We start from the raw sequence: 19084 nt of genomic DNA on the forward strand, positions 1-19084 counted from the left end.
CAATCCGATAATTCAAAACCACAAGCCATATAACACGACTGTCCAGAGATATCCAAAACTTAGTCTATACAAAAGCTATGATATTAATCTGACAAGCATTAATACAGTCAAAATGTAATGTATAAAGGCTTACTCGTGCTCTAGAATAGTTTGGGGAGAATTATCATCATGTTCCATGAACCATAGGAAACTTTGTCTTTCTGAGGATCTCCATGACATCAGAGTTTCTTCTCAGCTCATCACCCTCCTTTTTCCCTGAGGTTAAATGACTACAGACGAAGCAAAAGCTGGTTCGATGCAAAGACATGCTAATAGATATGGAACCCTGCAAAACCAAAGAAATGAGCATGCTTCCTTATTTCTAGTTCAACAAAAGGTATCAAGTCAAAGAGTTTAATAGGAAAAAAATACCTTGTTTCCAAGATAACCCATCAATCCTCTGCCAAGACAAGACACATTCAAGTTGCGAATGTCATCTCTAAGATCATTCTTCACCCATACTGTTAGAAATACCCTACCATTTGCTCGCTGGCAACCAAACAGTAACTTGAATGCCCCATCGGCTCCAATGCAAAAGATCCACCATAGGACATTGGAGAATATTCCGAATAATGAGCATTGCCTAGTGAATCTCCAGCTCCATTCTCATCATCAGAGGAACCCCATCTGAAGTTAGGGTCATAATCACTCAGTCTATGCCCAAAGACAACACGATCACAAACACTGAAGTGGTGGTCAAGCTTCGGTTGTTGCATTGCCATGTCGTTATCCAATCTCATGCTACGACTCAGGTATTGAAATGATTGGCGGTGAAAGAAAGATGAAGCTTCCTGCCTTGTTGACCCTTCAAAGTCTGCATCCAGTTCTACAAGTGGATCAGGGACAGGTGAAGGTGTGTGGAAGCCACCACTGGCTCCAGGAAGATTGTTCAGAGTCTTCCTAATGAGAGCTAGCCATTTCCTGGCCGGTCCATTGTCTTCAGTGCCCAAAACATTTCCAGCATTTAAAGGAACGATTTCTTGAAACCTAAGAGGCCAAAATAAGGGATCCAAAAGGCTTCAGTCAATACCATAAAACTACCAGTTTATGTAAAGAATTGACATATTGAATGTAGTATACATCTGGACCAGTTTCACATACATGAGTACATAAATGTCATCAGGAGGAGAGGTAGGAAGCCAATCTTCAAGATTCAAATAACTAGGTGAAGATTTTCCAACCACATTCCATGTAGCTACAAAAATCCTATGCCAATATGGAACAAAGAAACACACTGTAAACCAAATCCTATTGAGAAACAACTTTCAAACTAGAAAGCAATGAAGATCCAAGAATACAATACCATACCTATAATTATGCACATCTGTAAATTGTGAGACATCAGAATCGATTTTACATCGTCGAACTCGATCACGATACCTCTTGCTCGGTCCCTCTAGCATACATGTAACAAAATGTTTTAGTATTGGGTTTAATTGAAAATTTCTTAAGAGATGAGATAGAAAGATGTGGTCCAAAGAGATCAAAACAATCACTAAAGTTGAGTATGATTCCAAATTCAAACCTGTTTTGCTTTTCTTGATAGTGCATGCCTCCCTATCGGAGAAGTTGTGCCCCCAATCTTCATCAACACCTGAAAAAGAAGAACCACAAAGCTGCTAAAGCTGCTCTATGTATTTTTCACATACACAGGAGAGTATCAATTTCACATATTCAAACACCATAAAAACAAATAGCATGGATGTTAGAAACAGGAAGAAAACAACTAATAGATCTTGAACTGCAAATGGCAAATATCAAACCCCTTACTGAAATTGAAAACCAAAATTCATGTTCTTGGTATATAAAAGGCTAAAGATTTCAAATCCAAGAATCAAATGTGTAATCTTAAAATCACATGCTACAAGACAGAACAAAAAGGACTTGGAAATCCCATCAAATGAATCACCTCCACAATCAACATCATCACCGTGGAAGTCCTCAGCGTTGCTATTGATATTGAACAATTTCTTGACCAATGTCTTGGGCCATGAAAGCTTCACCAGGGAAATATACACTTAAAAATAAATCTCTTACTAAACATAAAATGACAGAAAAATCAAATGAGATTGTAGCTTGTCTCGGAGTGGGGGGAACCTTGCTTTTCTTGGAGTTCCCATCTCTCATCGTTTCACAGCTTTCATATAGCCTAGCAATAATTATGATTTTTCGTGAAGTTGCACCTATTGGTTCAACTATAACTTGATATTCTCTGGCGTTTCGTCCAAATGTAAACACAGACCAATACAAAAGTTGGGGAGGAAAAACTTGTTCAAAACGGGAAATTTTGGAAAATAATGAGAGAAAAAAGTGGGATAGTTTTGAATGACAGCTTAGGATAAGACAAGGGTAAACCTCTGTTCCAGGAAATGAAATTCCAGGCTTTTATCAGTATTACCATTTCATTTTTTAAAAGGTGGAAAACAAGTGCTTTTTCACTTGCAACTTGCAAGTGTTTTCAGCTCTGCCTGGAGAATACTGAAGAGAAACTGAGAGGGACAATAACAACTTAGGAGAGGGAGTGAAAATAAGAGATTCTGAGGATTGAACAAGACAATGTAGGACATATAAAAGAGAGAGAGGGGGAGAAACAGGACTCTTTTCTTCTTCGGGGTTTCCTTTAAAAGTTAGCTTAGAGCTCTCTCTACCGGAAAAAAAACCTCGTTCAGGGTACAGTGCAAAGTATCGATTTGAAGAGAATAAAGTGCAAGAGAGCATGGGTTTTCTCTGCTCTCTCTCTCTCTCTGCCTTTTTTCACCCCAAAATCCAAGGCCTACAAAACAAAGGCAAAAGCTTTAGGCTCAAGGGCAAATGGGCATTGGAGATATCAGCCACCCATCCACAATCAACCTCTGCTCGGATCTCTTAATTTATTGTTTTTATCAAATGGTTTGAACGATTTATAGTCAACAGTGTAATATTATTTGATTACCACTTGCCCACGGTCAGCAAAGTTAGGTTTGATCATAGTTTAATATACTCCCCAAACCTGTGGCCATTCCCCACAATTGGTCTCCCGCAAGGGCAAAAGAGGAGGTTAAAGAAGCAATAGAAAGATTACAAATCAAAGAATTATATTAAGCATGGAGACCCTGTTTCCCGTTTCTGACTTCCCCCGTTCAAAATAATCTTAAACTTCTAAGTTGGTTTAAATTTCCAAGTCCTATCTAATCCAATTTTTATTCTCCTGCTGATTTAAGTTTTCCCTTAAAAAACGCAGGACTGCATTGTAAATTTAAGTAAGTAGAGGGACCAAAATAACAAATTGAGCTCAACATATGATGGTTAGTTTCTTAAAAGAACAACAACAACAACAACAAAACCCAATTCCCATATGTATGGGATAAGGGGGAGGTAGGGTAGTAGGCTACCCCCAACGCCAGGTTGAGAGTAACTTCCGTGGAAGACCTCCGGCAGTCAGAAAATTAAAAATTTAGATAAAATGCAATGCATGTATAAATAAATACATAAATACATAGCTAAACAGTATTCATATGCAGTCATTAAAATCATATGTGCGTCTGTAACAGGAATTAATCCCTGCATAATTATCCCTGCGAAAGAATCTCTGCATATAGACATAAACATAAGATAAGATCCGGCTAAATTTAAAAGAGGAAACATGAAGAGAATGATACACAGAAGTCAACGTTAGCAAGTCCAGTTCTAATCCTTCATAAATACCAATAACAGCAACGTATAAAAAGTATAAGTCATGGAAAATACTACAAAGACATTAAAAGAAGACAGAGATGATACACCCTATAGATGTGACCCACACTACTCCACTACCCTAGTCTTTAGCCTCCATATTTTCCTATCAGAGGTCATGTCTTCGGTAAGGGCTAAATCCCTCAAATCAGATCTCAAGCAGTCTTCCCACTTTCGCCTTGGTCGTCCTTTCCTTCTGGCACCGTCGACTGTAATCGACTCTACCCTCCTTACCGCATCCGACGGTAGTCGCCTAAGGACATGCCCAAACCACCGTAGTCTTCCCTCCCTCAATTTTTCGGAAACAGACACCACCCCCAAGGACATCCTAATAGCAGAGTTTGTCGTCATATCCCTCATAGTCTTACCACATGTCCATCGAAGCATTCTCATTTCTGCGGCCTCAATCCTCCTTACGTGATCCTTCTTGGTTGCCCAACATTCTGATCCATACAACAGCGCTGGTCTTATTGCCATTCTATAGAATTTTCCCTTAAGTTTTAGAGGGACCTTCTTGTCACACAGAACTCCAGTAGCGGCCCTCCACTTTAGCCATCCCGCCTTTATACGGTGTGTAACGTCATCATCTACACCCCCATCTTTATGTATCATAGACCCTAGGTACTTGAAACAATCCTTTGAGGGGAGAACGTGTCCTTCTATGCATACTTCTACATCTTCATCGTTTTGGTTCTCATTGAAGTTTGAACATAAATACTCTGTCTTTTCAATATTGATCCTTAAACCTTTTTCTTCCAAAGCAGTCTTCCAGGTAGCCAGTCTACTATTCAACTCAGATTTTGTTTCAGCAACTAAGACAATGTCGTCAGCGAAAAGCATACACCATGGTACACCGTCTGGTGTCGCACAATAGATGTCGTCCATGATCAAGGCGAAGATGTAAGGGCTAAGAGCCGACCCCTGGTGGAGTCCGATTTCCACCGGGAATGCCTCGGTGTCGCCAACTGTAGTCCTGACGTAAGTAGTAGATCTACAGTACATATCACGAATCGCCCGGATATAAGCAGTTGGGATCCGTCTCGTTTCCAAAGTCTTCCAGATCGTATCGCGGGGAACACTATCATAAGCCTTCTCAAGGTCAATGAACGCCATGTGAAGATCTCTAGATTTTTCCCTATATTTCTCCATAAGCCGTCGAAATAGATGAATCGCCTCCGTGATAGACCTGCCTGGCATAAAGCAAAATTGGTTTCTTAAAAGAAGTATGTTGAAAAGGGGACATGGTGTGCAAAAAGAGTGTTGCTTAAGCGTGGGTTGTACGGCTTCCCAACATCAATAGAAAAAGGGGTGTTTCGATAGGAGATAATATTTGTGCCAAAGGAATTTTGTTAGGAAATAATCATGTGCGGCAGTCATAGTACACGATTAAAAAAGATGTTATCGATTTTATTATTATTTAAATAATAAAATAAGTAAAAAATTATCGAAAATATTATTATTTCTATCGATTTTTACTATTATTGGATATTTTACTGGTTTTGGTAAAACGCTATCAGTTTTGTTATTTTTTATACCGATTTTATTATTATCGGACACTTTACTAGAAATGTTAAACAAATATTGATGTTTTAGATAATTTTTAACCAATTTTTTTATTTAAATAATAACAAAACTGGTAAAGTATTTTTTTAATCTTATATTAAAGGTGTCGTGATGTAGAATTTCCCAATTTGGGATTGGCTGCGTCGCACTGTGTCCAATTCGGGGGCTCATTTTGACTCCATCTAGGCTCGTTTTCATCACAAACAAATGTTAAATGCATGACACTGTAGGTAACCAGAAAAAGGAAATCCATGTTTGCCTCTAAATGTTAAATGGCTTTGGTCTAGTAATAGTCTAATTCTGGGAATCTGCTTGTGCCTTTGTCGAGGTTTCCCCCACATGAACAGTTCATTTGTAGCAGTCAACATCATTAAACTAACATGCAGCAACACGGTTATACATTGCATTAAATTTAAATCTTAACAGATTTCCTCAACCTTACATAATCCATCAATGAAGGAGGCTCATCCAACCATTGTGCGCTTGTTAGCCGTACTGCAGTTCATTGTGAAACAACAAGAACACGATAAATGAGATTAGGGATGAGATAGATGGAGGAGAAATGGTCCTACTAAGCTTTAAAACGGAGCGCTCCAAGAATTGATAAGAGAATGTAGTACCTTGAGCTAGCTTGTTCAATGTGGAACACCACTGCTTTGATGACTGCTTGTATACAGCAAGTATGAGATCCATCTATGCATCAATTTAAGCATCAATTAGATGATGAGGTTCACTTGAATGACCCTTTCTAGGATCTCCATTCGGCTCCGAAATTGCATAGTTAAACTGACATGTAAAACCCAGAATTCATTGGGATTTTAACAAACCGACTACTACGAAATGAAGGCTAATCTTTTAAAACACTGCCATGTTTTTGCATACATGATGATTTCACATATAATGTGTTCATTATCAAACGCAAGCTTCCAAGAAGAAGAAAATAAATTTTTGGTTTCTTACCACATTCCCACACGAAGAATGCATTGAAATCAAGGCTCGTTCAAGCACATACAAGTCAACAGCTTTATCTTCTGGAAGCGTTGATGTAAAGCTCAGACCAAAGTCGATAAGGACCTAAAGAAATTTTAAAAAAAACACGGAAAGGTCCGTTTGAGATGATGCAAAAGGTAATTAACCTTAAAGCTAATGCAGAGACCCAAAGCTAATTTAAGAAAAATGTAACTACTGACGAGCTTATTAGTTTCATCTCTGATTAACATGTTTGACGTGGTGAGGTCACCGTGAACAAGTCCACCGTCGTGGAGTTTACCAATTGCGTCGCCAATTTGGGTGGCTATATCGGCTAAACGTTCTTGAACGACGCCGTTTGACCCGAATCCGAGGAAAACGTCTTTAACGGAAGGGCCCTCCACGTACTCGAATGTCAGGGTATGGAGCACGGGGTCGACGGAGTAAAGAACCGGAGTTGAAACGCCGAGCCGTCGAGCCTTAGTCATGCACCTAGCTTCCTGCTCCGAACAAAAACGAAAGTACTGATTTTTATTCGATTTAACTTGACAAAAACAGGGGGGAATGGTTTGGGAGGGGGGAAAAAGGAAAACGAACCCCGTTTAAGCGCTTGAGAGTGAGCTTACAATCGAGAGAAGGATGCCTGTATTTCTTGGAGAAACGTTCTTTAATGATGGACCTTTTCCCGCGAATACTGACTCGAAAACTCTCTGTAAATGGGAAGCCAAAAAATGGAATTGAACATAAATCTGAACATTCTTTCTTACTTTTTGTATCTTAGAAAGAAAAGGGGAGCATATTTGAACTTACAGCTTCAGCTCCTTGCTTAACCAGAACGAGGGCGTCATTTCCAGAAACAGTTTCGGAGTAGATCTCCATTAGGAAGGTTTACGTCAAGGTAATCAACAAGAAAAACGGAATTCTTCGGTTAACTGACAAGTTTGAGATTTAGCAGGCGGCTGTAACGAGGGACTCGGGAATTTGGTCTTTCTCTATATTTTTTTAATTAGGGTTCTAAATTTCTTCTGGGCCCTTAAATGGAATTGGGATCTGCTCTCGAAACCCAAAAGAAGTCCGCACCCCAACCACAAACAAACAAATAAATAACATTTTCATCTTTGGAACCTAAACTGATTAAAAATCAATAATTTTTACTAAAATGATCCTCGATTCTCAATTTTTGACTGTATGCCGTTGTTCTAGCATCGAACTGGAAGCAGAAGCAGTAGTAAACTTTAAACGGGAAACAAATGTTCTTCACTCTAAAGTTCTAGTGGAACATTCATATCTCTGCGTATCTGAAACATTTATTCTGAACATAACATTCCCAATGTTCCATTTCATGCATCTTTATCTCCATCGACATTTATACGGACAAAAAAGGATATATATAACATCTCGAACTTTACATACTACGGTACGTGACGTGATAAACAATACGTTTGTATTCATGTGCAGTATAGAAACAATGACCTCGTTCCCGAAATACCAGCTAGAGCCAAACAATCAACTGTTTCATGTTCTCGGGGAACTAAACATATGTACGGCAAAACAAATGAATGATCTAAAGTTTCATCACGGGCCACGACGGGTGAAACAGAAACAGCCAGGAGATTGGTCATCAGGTATCATGCCACCTCCCTTGCTCGTATCTACTGCTTCTAGCAACCTCACCACCTCATCCATGTCGGGACGTCTGTCGGGGTGCCCATCCCAGCATTTCCTCATGATGCTTGCTAATGATCCTGGGCAACACCTTGGAATTTCCGGTCGTAAATTCTGCAACCAACGATATCCGATGACATTAACATATATACCATCAGAAAGTACAATCAAAAGTATCAGAGGCAAGAGAAAAGATTCGAGTGCAAACATCCACTGGTTTTGCCAAAAAGATTGGTACTTCGACTTAAGGTTTAAATTTTAACCCGTACCTGTGCTACTACTGCTGATGAGACTTCAGCAAAACTAAGATCAGCATACGGCATATCACAGCAGTATATTTCCCATAAGCAAATTCCAAAGCTGTAGACATCGCATTTCCTATTGTAAGGCTTACCATCAAGGACCTACAAGAACCAGTGCGTTATGTTCTCGTTCTTTAGGTGATCCAACTGTTTTTGCGGTTGATCGGAAAAGTTTGTGCTGTTACTTGTTACACTAATTAATGGATAAATAAATTATACGGTCAATGGATGTCAAAGGAGTGGATACCTCTGGAGCCATGTAACCAAGGGTGCCTGTTTCCCCGGTCATATCTCTAGGATTCTGAGCTTCAACTCGAGCAACGCCAAAATCAGCAATTTTCAAATTTCTACGAGCATCTAACAACATATTTTCTGTCTTGACATCACGGTGTACAATCTTTTTGGAGTGAAGATAGCACAAACTGCAGAATTTGAACAAATGATATCCATTACCTTTACAAAGAGTAAAGGATAGAACTTAGAAGTCCTAATATACCTAAAATATTACTCACCCTCTAGACAGGTCCAAAGCAAGTTGAATAACCACCTTAAAGGCAAGTTTCTTCCTCCTGTTTCGGATCAAAAAATTCTTTAACGTCCCACCTGGAAGGTACTCGACAACAACACAACATGCACTGGAAGGAAGTGAATTGTTAATCCCGCTTGTCGAGTCTTTGGATGGGATCTTAAGGTTGGAAGTTCCCATTGAAGCTCCAATAAACTGGAAAAAACACACACAATAATTCATGATTTGAACATTGAAATTCAAAGCAGTCAAAAGGATTAAGTTATGATATGCAATAGCAACAACAGTCATAACCAGTAACAATAGAAGAAACTCAGGGGTAAACGGAAAAGAAAAGGCAGTGCCATCTTCCCATGCTAACTAAATTATAAATTGGCTTTACCTTTGTAACATTTGGGTGGTCAAGCTTATGCCAAACAGCAACCTCTTGCCGGAAAGATGCACGAAGAGCAGCAGCTTCAGCGGCTGTAGCAATCCCATCCTCCCCCCAATCCAATACCTTCACTGCAAAATTAAGAACTCTTTGTAGTTAGGATATCAGGAAGCCAGATGTTTGCTCAAGAACATTACAATTGCAGTGAAAAACATGTTTTAGTATCAAATAGGAGTAGAATATAAGCTGCAAGCCATATAGAGTACATGATTCGACATTAGTGATTACCTCCCCTAGACACATGTTCAAATCAAGCATCAGAAAGGAAACATGATATCAGAAATTCAAGTACTTCCATCTAAAGAACTCAGTATAAAGAAGCAATTTGGAGTGATAAGCCGTTCAAACCAAGCAAACCATCCCAAGGCTGTTGGTCCCTTTATCTAGAATTTCATAGCAGAAGCAATGTTCGTTGACATCAAGATTCAAGTTTTGCAATTTCAAAGTGAAAAGAGAAATTAGGTGTCATGGCATTCTCGTTTGCACACAGAAAACGAGCAAGTTATCACATTCAATTAGATATCTTGACTCACCTCAAGTTCCAAGCACCGTTTATTCCACAAACTAGTCTGTATTATACATATGACCCTATGCTATAATCAAACTTAAATATACGAATTCATCATCATCATCATCTGTTACAAATTTGAAGTTTGAACAACTAAGAATTTGTATTTGAACCAATCAAAACAAGTCGAAAACAATAAATATTGTCAGCTTGGGCAAAAATAGCAGTCGATGATGAACAAGAAACAAAAAGATGAATACTGAATTTTGACAAATTAAAAACATAAAAATATGATTACCTGCAACATCTTGGTTATCATAAACGCCACGGTAGACAGTGCCATAAGTTCCATGAGCTATAACATGCCTGATATCGAGTTTAGCCAAATCAATTTCCCACTCTTCCTTCTTCGTCACAGTTGAAACAATTCTGTCGCTGGACCAAGCCCTGCTCAAGTGCTTATCCAGTTGCAAATCCCAGCTCTTGAAATCTATCTTATCAGCTCTAGTAAACATGTCCTTGTTGTTGCTTAGACTTCCTACAGAAGACCCCAAGGCCTTATCCTCTGTTGGGTTTGTTGTCCCTGTTTTCGCCACAGCTTTAGCCCCATCACCGTTGTCTGTCGCCATACCGATAAACAAATAGAAAACCCACGAAATAAAAACAAAAGAATCACTAAAACCACGATAAACTGATAAAAAAAATCATAGCTTTTTTGTCTGAAAATAAGAGAAAAGAAAGGTGTGTTTATTATATAAGGTGTAAAGGTTAGAAGATGAAGGAGGAAAATTATTTAAAGCATAGAAAGAAGTATTTTTTTTAAAAAAAATCAACCAAGGAAAGGGATAAATAGAAGAACAATGAGTGTCAATGACCATTGTCAAGTAAGATTTCAAGTTTTAGTGAAAATAATATTATTTCTCCATTATAATTTTAAATCAACTTAAATTCAAATATAATTAAATTTATATAATTATTAAATATGGGTCTTTGATAAAAAAAATGCAACACTTCTATTCTTATATACTGTAATTGAATGTAATTAACAAAATTATATTACCGATAAAAACATAATTATATTATTTAATTTATAGTTAATATTATTTTAAATTTATCAATAAGATATAATTATACTATTTATATCATCAAATGTAAAAAAATAAGAAATTATATAAACTAAGTAGTCTCGGTGGTAAATATATTATTATTGTTCTTTAAGTCTCGGGTTAAAGCACTATGAATGTCATAGATATAAGCATTCAATACTAAATGATTGAAAATTATTTTTGAACATATTTTATTTTATACTCATTCATATTAATAAAAAAATATTATATTTATCAATATTTAATATTTCTTTTGTAATTGCACTCTCATATATCTAATAAGATATTAATTATAATTTCATGTATTACATTGATATTAAAAACAGATTTAATATTGATCTTATTTTATTAAAGCATTTTATTTTTATCATAAACCATCAATAATCATCAATTATAAGTTGTTCTAATAAGATAAAATGTTATATTCTTTAAATAAAAACTAAAATAAATTGTTTCATAATAATTTTTTTATAAAATTTAATATAAAATAATAAAAAGATAAACCATGGATAAGCATTTAAGATGATTTATTATTCATTTTGTTTTGATGGGGTCATCCATGATGTATCCAGTCCCGTATTCAAATTATACTCTATCCCATGGGGGCACATGTACCGTTACAGCGTATTCCAGCATCAACAACAAGCACCTTCCATGACTGACGTCAAACCATAATAATTATTATTTGTACTAATATTATTCCTTTTCCGTTCTTTCTTTTATTTATTAAAAAAATAAAAACAGTAGAGCTTAGTTGACTTTTTCATATTAGTTTTTGATTAAATTAGAATGGGAATAGTAAATACGGTGCCGTGTCGTTTCGTTGTCCTTTGTAGGGTCCTTTCAATTTAAGTAATGGTTGACTGATTGATTGGGGCGTGACATTCGCTTTTGCCTTTTATGTCTACGGAATATTAAATATATGGTCAAATTGTACTTTTACTCCCTAAACTACGCTGATGTTTTATTTAATGTCTGAAGTTAAATATTGAAATTTAATTTTTTGTACAAATTTATTATTTCACCCATAATCATGTTATATAGTTTATTTTTTGTATTTAATATTAACTATATAAAATGATTAATAATGTTATAAAAATTAACATTTAGTTACTACTAAATTTGACCCTTATTGGTTTTTTAAAAATAAAACATTTAAACTTTAACTATGATTATTTTAAATATTTTGAACAATTAATCTTATAAAATAAATATTTAAAAATTATTTAATTGAAAATTTTTAAATTATTTTTTATATCTTTATCCATAATAAATTTTAAACAATAATTAGATAAATGAAAGGGGTAAAATATATTTTAAATTTAAACGAAAGGGATGATGAGAAGAAAATAATTGACCAAAACACATCAATCAAATCCATCGAATTTTTCGTTCTTTTTTCTTCTGGGAGCCGGTGGGTTTTCCTTTCAATCAAAATATCACCATCGGACTATTTGGTATTGGCTTTCGGTCAAGCCAGCTGTCGTTTATTTTATGAAGGAAAATAATAGTAATTATTATTATTATTATTTATGGTCATGAATAAATAAATTTAAATGGTTGTTCCTTCTTTTCATATGTACGGGTAAGGAGGTAAGATAATAGGTTACCCTCAACATCAGGTTGAGAGTAGCTTCTGTAAGAGACCTCCGAATTATGAAATGTCCTCCGTGAGACTCGATCCCACGACCTCAAGATTAAGAACCTTGTGTTCGATCCCATGAATAAATAAATTTAAGTATTATAATAAAACACGATCTCTCGAGCGTCCTAGGATTTTCTTTGCCGAAATAATGCTTCTTTCACTCTCTTCGTTGTTCAAACTTTTAAACTCTTCAAAACTTTGAATCTATTTTATGGTTATTATTCCATATATATAAGTTGTTTAGAACTAATTGTATATCATTTATTTATTCTGGTTTTAAATGCTAATTTTTTAACTTGTTAAATTTTAAAATTTGAATTTTAACTCTACAATCTAAATCTTAAAATCAATAAATATATAAAAATTAAAGTTTATACAACTTTACCAACTGGATATCGATACAAGTAATTGAGATTCAGAAATTTAAACTTATAAAATCAGATTTAAATCCTATCACCTTCACTGTTGATGAGTAATTTATAAATTCTTATATAAATTTTAAAATAATTTTTATATCAAATAATTTTACCATCTATTATTATGCTTTTTTTTCAAGTATGAATCTAAATTTCAAACGTTGTTACAAATTGGCAATGACATTTATTATTATTATTACTGATAGTCAAAGGACGTGTGTGGACGTGAATGAGCAGTGCCAAGGTGACTCTGAATTAGAGTAACCGCGTGTGCTGCACAGCAAAAAACACCTAATCAAATATCAACAAAATCATGATTTGCGCTAAGCCACGCGCATGGTACAATTTGTGATTTTATTTTTGTAATTTTGTAGGATGTGTTTGATTAGTATTTAGGAACGAATCAGGTAGAGGATTCCGCAAAATAAATATGGAAATATATTCAGTTATTTTCTCATCAAATGTTATCCGTTGTTTAAGTCTTAATATGGAATATTGTTCGATGTTACTTGAGTAGTTAAAGTGTATTATTTTTTGTTTAATTTTAGATTCAAACAATTACGTATGTAGAATGTGTTATTAATAATTAATAAAAATTATGAATATATATTATATTGTAATCATTCTAGACTATTAAAAAATTAAAAAATGTTTCCGATTTTTCTCTCAAACTCTATTTTCATGAATAATCTAATAACAACATTTAAACAAGATTTGGAGAATATCAAAAATAAAATTTGAATTAATTCAAAATTTATACAAATTTCGAATCAAAACATAAACACAAATGAATGAATGAATAATCCTTCACCCCAAAACAATAACAAAATGGCTGAAGTTTATGTTTCGAACGTATTCTTATGCTTAAATCAATAAGAGACAAAAATAACAGGTTTAATGTAAAAATAAGTGTTTAAATTATACCCTTTATTAATTTCAAATAACTTTTTGCTCAAAATAATTGTAATATTTTTCTGTTATATTTGTAGGTACTTACACCGTAAATGTCGTTAAAAAGTCCATTAGATAACACGGGTCATATTTATATATGTTTTTAAAAAATTATTTTTTAAAAAATAAAAAATAATTTTAAAAACATTTTAAAAAAAACTCTGTTCGTCCCCTTCCCCTCCACCGTCGCCTGTGCAATCACTCCCCCAGCCCCACCTGTGCATTTCTCCCGACACCCACCTGCGAGAGCAAATTTAGGAATTTGGCCTTCTTTCTTTTAATTCAGGGTAAACTACACGGAAGATCACTAAACTATGGTCAAAAATTAATGTGACCACCGAACTTTCAATTGAATTAATCAGACCATCCAACTATTTAATTGAATCAATCATACCACCGGCCGTTAATTTTTAACAGAGGTGGTAATGTGTCTGTTAAGAAATTAACATAATTATATATTTGGTTTTTAATATTTACATATTCTATCAATTTAGTAACTATTTTAATTCAATTAAATAAATTTAACTATCCAATTAGAACTTTACATGTGTCAATACATGATTGGAATATTTTATTTATGAATTTTTTATTATTTAATTTAATAATTTTTTTATCTAATCAAGTGATGACACGTGTTACCACCCAATTAAAATGAAAATAAAGGGGACTAACATACTTACAAGTGTCACCACCTGATCGGATAGAAAAATTATTTAATTAAATAATTTAAAATTAATAAATAAAACTTTCCAATCATGTATTGACACGTGTCACATTCTAATTGGATAGTTAAATTTATTTTATTTAATTAAAATAGTTACTAAATTAATAAAATGTGTAAATATTAAAGACCAAATACATAATTATGTCAATTTTATTAATGGACACGTCAGTACCTCTGTTAAAAATTAACGGTCGATGGTCTGATTAATTCAATTAAATAGTTGGGTGGTCTGATTGATTTAATTGAAAGTTCGGTAGTCACATTGATTTTTGACTATAGTTTAGTGGTCTCGTGTAGTTTATCCTTTAATTTAAAAGGATAATGGAGGTGAGAAGGTTAGAAAGGAAAATAGACGATGATAAGAGAGATGATCGGCGGTGGAGATTCGATGACGAATAGTCGTTCGATAATAGGAAGGCTGCCGGCGACGGCTTGGAATGAGAAATTTTAGAGTTTTAAGATATTTTTTTTGTAATTTCTAAAAAATATATTAATAATATACTTTGAAAAAAATATGAGGGTATGCGAAAATATAAGAAAGCAAGCTAATTCTAGCTACTACAGCCCCATGCGGGGTGGCTTGTGGTGTGCGTGGTCTGGAAATTGGCCTTGTTATGCTATGTCCCACCCTCATCAGACAACTAAAGGTCCAGTTTCTGTCTGAAAATAATGGTGGTGTGGCCCATGACATATATGTTTTGTGTTTCATCTCATATTTTAAGCCCACTTCCTTAGAAAACATTGCTATCACCATAGAAAGAGCCAATCAAGAATGTTTTCTTGCATTCACTTAGTTACACAACTAGGGATGTGTAAGGGATGCGGGGTACAGCAGCATATTTTAGAATTTTTTAATTTTTATATAATTATTTAATTTTACATTCAATAAAATTTTATAAATTTACTTTATTTAAAATTTTAATATATCATCTTAAATTCATACCACCTTTTCTTGGTCTGTTTTTGTAGACAACATCATACCTGAACCTAATAAGCTGTACCGCTTGATGATTGGTATATAGGTTAGGCATGGTCTGCCCCCAACCAAATATTCTACATTTACCTTCACCAAATATATTTACCTAGAAAATAAATGGGCGTTAGCTTTTACCCTAGAAGATACACTAATTCAAAATTTTGCAAAATTATACAAGTTTAGGTCCAATATTTTAATGTGCCATGTCCCAAAGTCCCTTTAAATGCAAACGTGTCTTTGAACTAGGCCTGTAAATGAACTGAATGTTCAGCGAACCGTTCATGAACCGTGCGGCGGGAAATTCGTTTATTTATTAAATGAACGAACATGAACAAGATTTTTTGTTCGTTTAATTAAATGAACGAACATGAACATAGGTCTCGTTCGTTCATTTACGTTCGTGAACGTTCGATTATGTTCGTTCGGTTCTGTTCGTTTATGTTCATTCATTTATGTTTAACATAATATTCTTAAATCAATTTTGGTGACCAATTTGTAAGTATCTTAAAAATATTAATTAATCTGATATTCTGATAACCAATTCCATAATTAACTCAATTTTATTTGGAGATTAAATTCAATATGTTAACCCATGATGCACCTCACACCTATATTCATTTTCCCTTTTTTTTTCTAAACCCTAGTGTTCACTAGATAGTGGAAACGATCGCTGAAAGCTTCAAAACAAGATATATTATAGTGCAATCTGAAGTTTTACAGGTATGTTTTCATCTCTTTCTCTGTTTTATTTGGGTTAATAGTTGATATATAAAGTTATTGCGGGTATCTTCACATCTAAAACTCAAAAAACATCATACTTCTTTCTAGAAATAGATGGGAAAATAAATGTACCAATCTGAAGTATATGAGCATCAAGAAATAGAAAAATATATAGAATATGTCAGAAAACAAAACAAAAGTTTCTCTGCAATTTCTGCAAAAGAGTGTAAAAGCGAAAGTAATTGGTTTTCCAGGAAGAACCTATTAATAAGTAAAAAATACACTTTGATAATGAACTTTTGTTTTCATAGTTATTGTGTGACCTTTAGTTGTGGAGTAGAGTTTAGGTATGTTAAAATTTTGAATGGTGGTTTAGCAATAATATCAGTTACGATATGTAGCATCGAAGGGATTTCGGATCTATGTTATTGCCTTGTAGTCCAATTTGTACCGTTCGAAATCTTCATGCTGTTAAATTTTCTACTCTGCCAACGGAAATGACCATTATTAACAAACCTCACTAAAGTCTGACATCGATGTCACAAAACTTTTAACCGACAAATTTATTAGAATAACGTAGTGGAAAATGATTGTTCATATGTAATCATGGACCACTAAGATAAATGTTATATCGTTAAATGAAAGTCGTGTGAATTATTTAATATCTTTAAAAAATCGATCAAAATATTTGATATCTTCAAACATTTCATCACTGCTAATAAGCTCTTACGCTATTTATCACTGTAGATTTGGTTAATTTGCATTGTCGACTATTTTTCATGAAAAAACAATGGAAGGTAGGGTCTCCAACGTTTGTGTTCGTGTTTATTTATGCTCGTGTTCGTTTATGTTCATGTTCGTTTATTTATTAAATGAACGAACATGAACAAGTTATATTCCTTAATAAACGAACATGAAAAAAAATTGTTCATTTATATTCGTGTTCGTTCTATTCGTTTACAAACCTACTTTAAACGTTGAAGAAGTATATATATATATATATTGCAGAGAAATGCAACGGAGCCGATTTAATTCACCAAGCCATCAACAGGCAAAAAATGGATGTCCCTTGTTCTCATATGTAATGGGATAAGGGGGAGTTCAGATAGTAGGTTGTCCCCAACACTAGATTGATAACAGCTTCCGTATGAGACCTCCAAATTATAAAATACCCTTAATAAAACTCGATCCCACGACCTTAAGATTAAAAACCTTATATTTTACTAACTAAGTTGAATGATCATTTTCATCAAAAAGGCAAAAACAAGTGTTTAATAATAAAAAAAAGGTGGCCTAGAAGTAGTCGTTTGCAAAACAAGTGTTTAATAGCCATTCGCATGCCCATCGGGAAACGCTTAATGGCAGTTGAAAGAGAAAGTGGGCCATCGTCCTCTCTCTTAGCTTAAAATTTAATACAGGCAGTAGCAATCATTTAGAATGGCAAGCTTTTAGAATCTTTGATGGCGACGGTGGTGGGGTCTGTCATGTGCGCTTGTTTGCTTGCTGCTGCCCTACATATGCAATCTGCTGGCAGCTTTGATGAGATCTTGTGTAAAAGAGGGGGATGGTGGTGGCCCCAGCTCGTGCTGGTGGTGGATTGGTCATTGACTCCATTGCTGGGTGCAACATCATGCACAAGGAATACGGAAGTTCCTGCCTCACTTTTGGTTTTGGTTTTATTGATTTTTTCTCTTTTGTCCAAACCGGATGATGTTTGGATTTTGTTCTATCGGTTGGATAGGAATGACAACGGACGGGTTCGGGTGGGTTTTGCTCATTTGTTTCCGTCGGATATATTTTTTGTCCTGTCCTCAAACTCGACTCAAAATATTACATTCAAATCTAAACCCAAACCCAAAATATTTTGTTTGTATTATATATAATTAATATAAAATATTATATATATAATCGGAGCGGGAATATCTTAACCTGAACCCGAAAAAAATCTTCAAATTTTACCAAGATACTTGACCTGACCCGATATTATTAAAACCCGACCCGAATTTAGCTGGGTTTCAGGTTTCCCTGTCGAGTTCGGATCGTTCTGCCATTCCTACGGTTGGACATCAAGTGCGAATGGTTTGTAGAGTTTAAGTTAAAAAAATTATTTTTGAATTATTGTAAAATTTAAAATTTTGCATTATAATTTTATTAATTGAATTATTTTATCAAATTTAAATGATATCATTTCTTAGTCATCATGATATTACTTTATGTTAAAATTTTAATAAAATTTTCATATTATTTTATCAAGATTCATATACTCTAATATATCACATTTAATCAAAGTTTATATGAAACCTATTTCTTACTAGTATAATTAATACTGTATTGATCTTAGCTCATAAATTGTCAACCATACATTGAACACTGCCGTTAATTACCTACCGAACCCTTTTATTTTAGGGCTTAGAAAATTAATGAAAAAAGTTATGGGTCAGTTCTCCCTCTTTGGTGATGGAGGTAATGGGAATGGGGAAGTTGGCCACCTCTCAAATTTAATGAAGTTAAGGAATTATAGTTTGTAATTAATAGAGCTTTGATTGTAGATCTCTCCACAAAGGAATGATTACTTTATGTAAAATCAGAGGAAACAAAATTAAGAAAAAGAACATAAAAAGATTGATCATTTGCCATGGTGTTATCCATATGACACCAAGAGAGCTTATGTGAGTTAATAATCAAAGCTAAAAGCACGATGAAACATGTGAGATTAGTGTTGATTGAATCCATGGCTCTGTCACTCCCCTTTGCTTCGTTGAATCTCTTAGACATACATACTGAAATACGTATACGTGTACAGTCATGTGTGTGTTACGTGTATGTATAA

The 19084-nt window shown here is 34.5% G+C and overlaps 1 protein-coding gene and 2 pseudogenes across 1 annotated transcript; all 3 read right to left on the reverse strand.

The window, feature by feature from the left end:
* Positions 1 to 160: 160 nt before the first annotated feature.
* Positions 161 to 2407, reverse strand: LOC120173641 (annotated as a pseudogene).
* Positions 2408 to 5682: 3275 nt separating this feature from the next.
* LOC120173627 lies at positions 5683 to 7211 on the reverse strand (annotated as a pseudogene).
* Positions 7212 to 7730: 519 nt separating this feature from the next.
* Positions 7731 to 10360, reverse strand: LOC120173626 (serine/threonine-protein kinase STY13-like). Its single transcript, XM_039180724.1, has 6 exons — positions 10015 to 10360; positions 9158 to 9279; positions 8762 to 8970; positions 8497 to 8671; positions 8217 to 8351; positions 7731 to 8061 (listed from the first exon to the last, which is right to left on the reverse strand). Exons 1-6 carry the CDS (start codon positions 10343 to 10345, stop codon positions 7858 to 7860), a joined length of 1176 nt encoding a protein of 391 aa, XP_039036655.1. The 5' UTR covers positions 10346 to 10360; the 3' UTR covers positions 7731 to 7857.
* Between the last annotated feature and the right edge of the window lie 8724 nt (positions 10361 to 19084).

The sequence above is a fragment of the Hibiscus syriacus genome, unplaced genomic scaffold (assembly GCF_006381635.1).
Source record: "Hibiscus syriacus cultivar Baekdansim isolate YM2019G1 unplaced genomic scaffold, ASM638163v2 tig00111983_pilon, whole genome shotgun sequence".
Taxonomy (NCBI): domain Eukaryota; kingdom Viridiplantae; phylum Streptophyta; class Magnoliopsida; order Malvales; family Malvaceae; genus Hibiscus; species Hibiscus syriacus.

Bases quoted from the DNA above. Each gene is read 5' to 3' on its own strand.
- LOC120173626 (XM_039180724.1), bottom strand. From the start codon at position 10,345: ATGGCGACAGACAACGGTGATGGGGCTAAAGCTGTGGCGAAAACAGGG. The intron at 9,280-10,014 runs GTAATCATATTT...TTAATTTTGCAG, and splicing joins TGATAACCAAGATGTTGCAG to TGAAGGTATTGGATTGGGGG. The intron at 8,352-8,496 runs GTATCCACTCCT...TGGTTCTTGTAG, and splicing joins TTGGTTACATGGCTCCAGAG to GTCCTTGATGGTAAGCCTTA.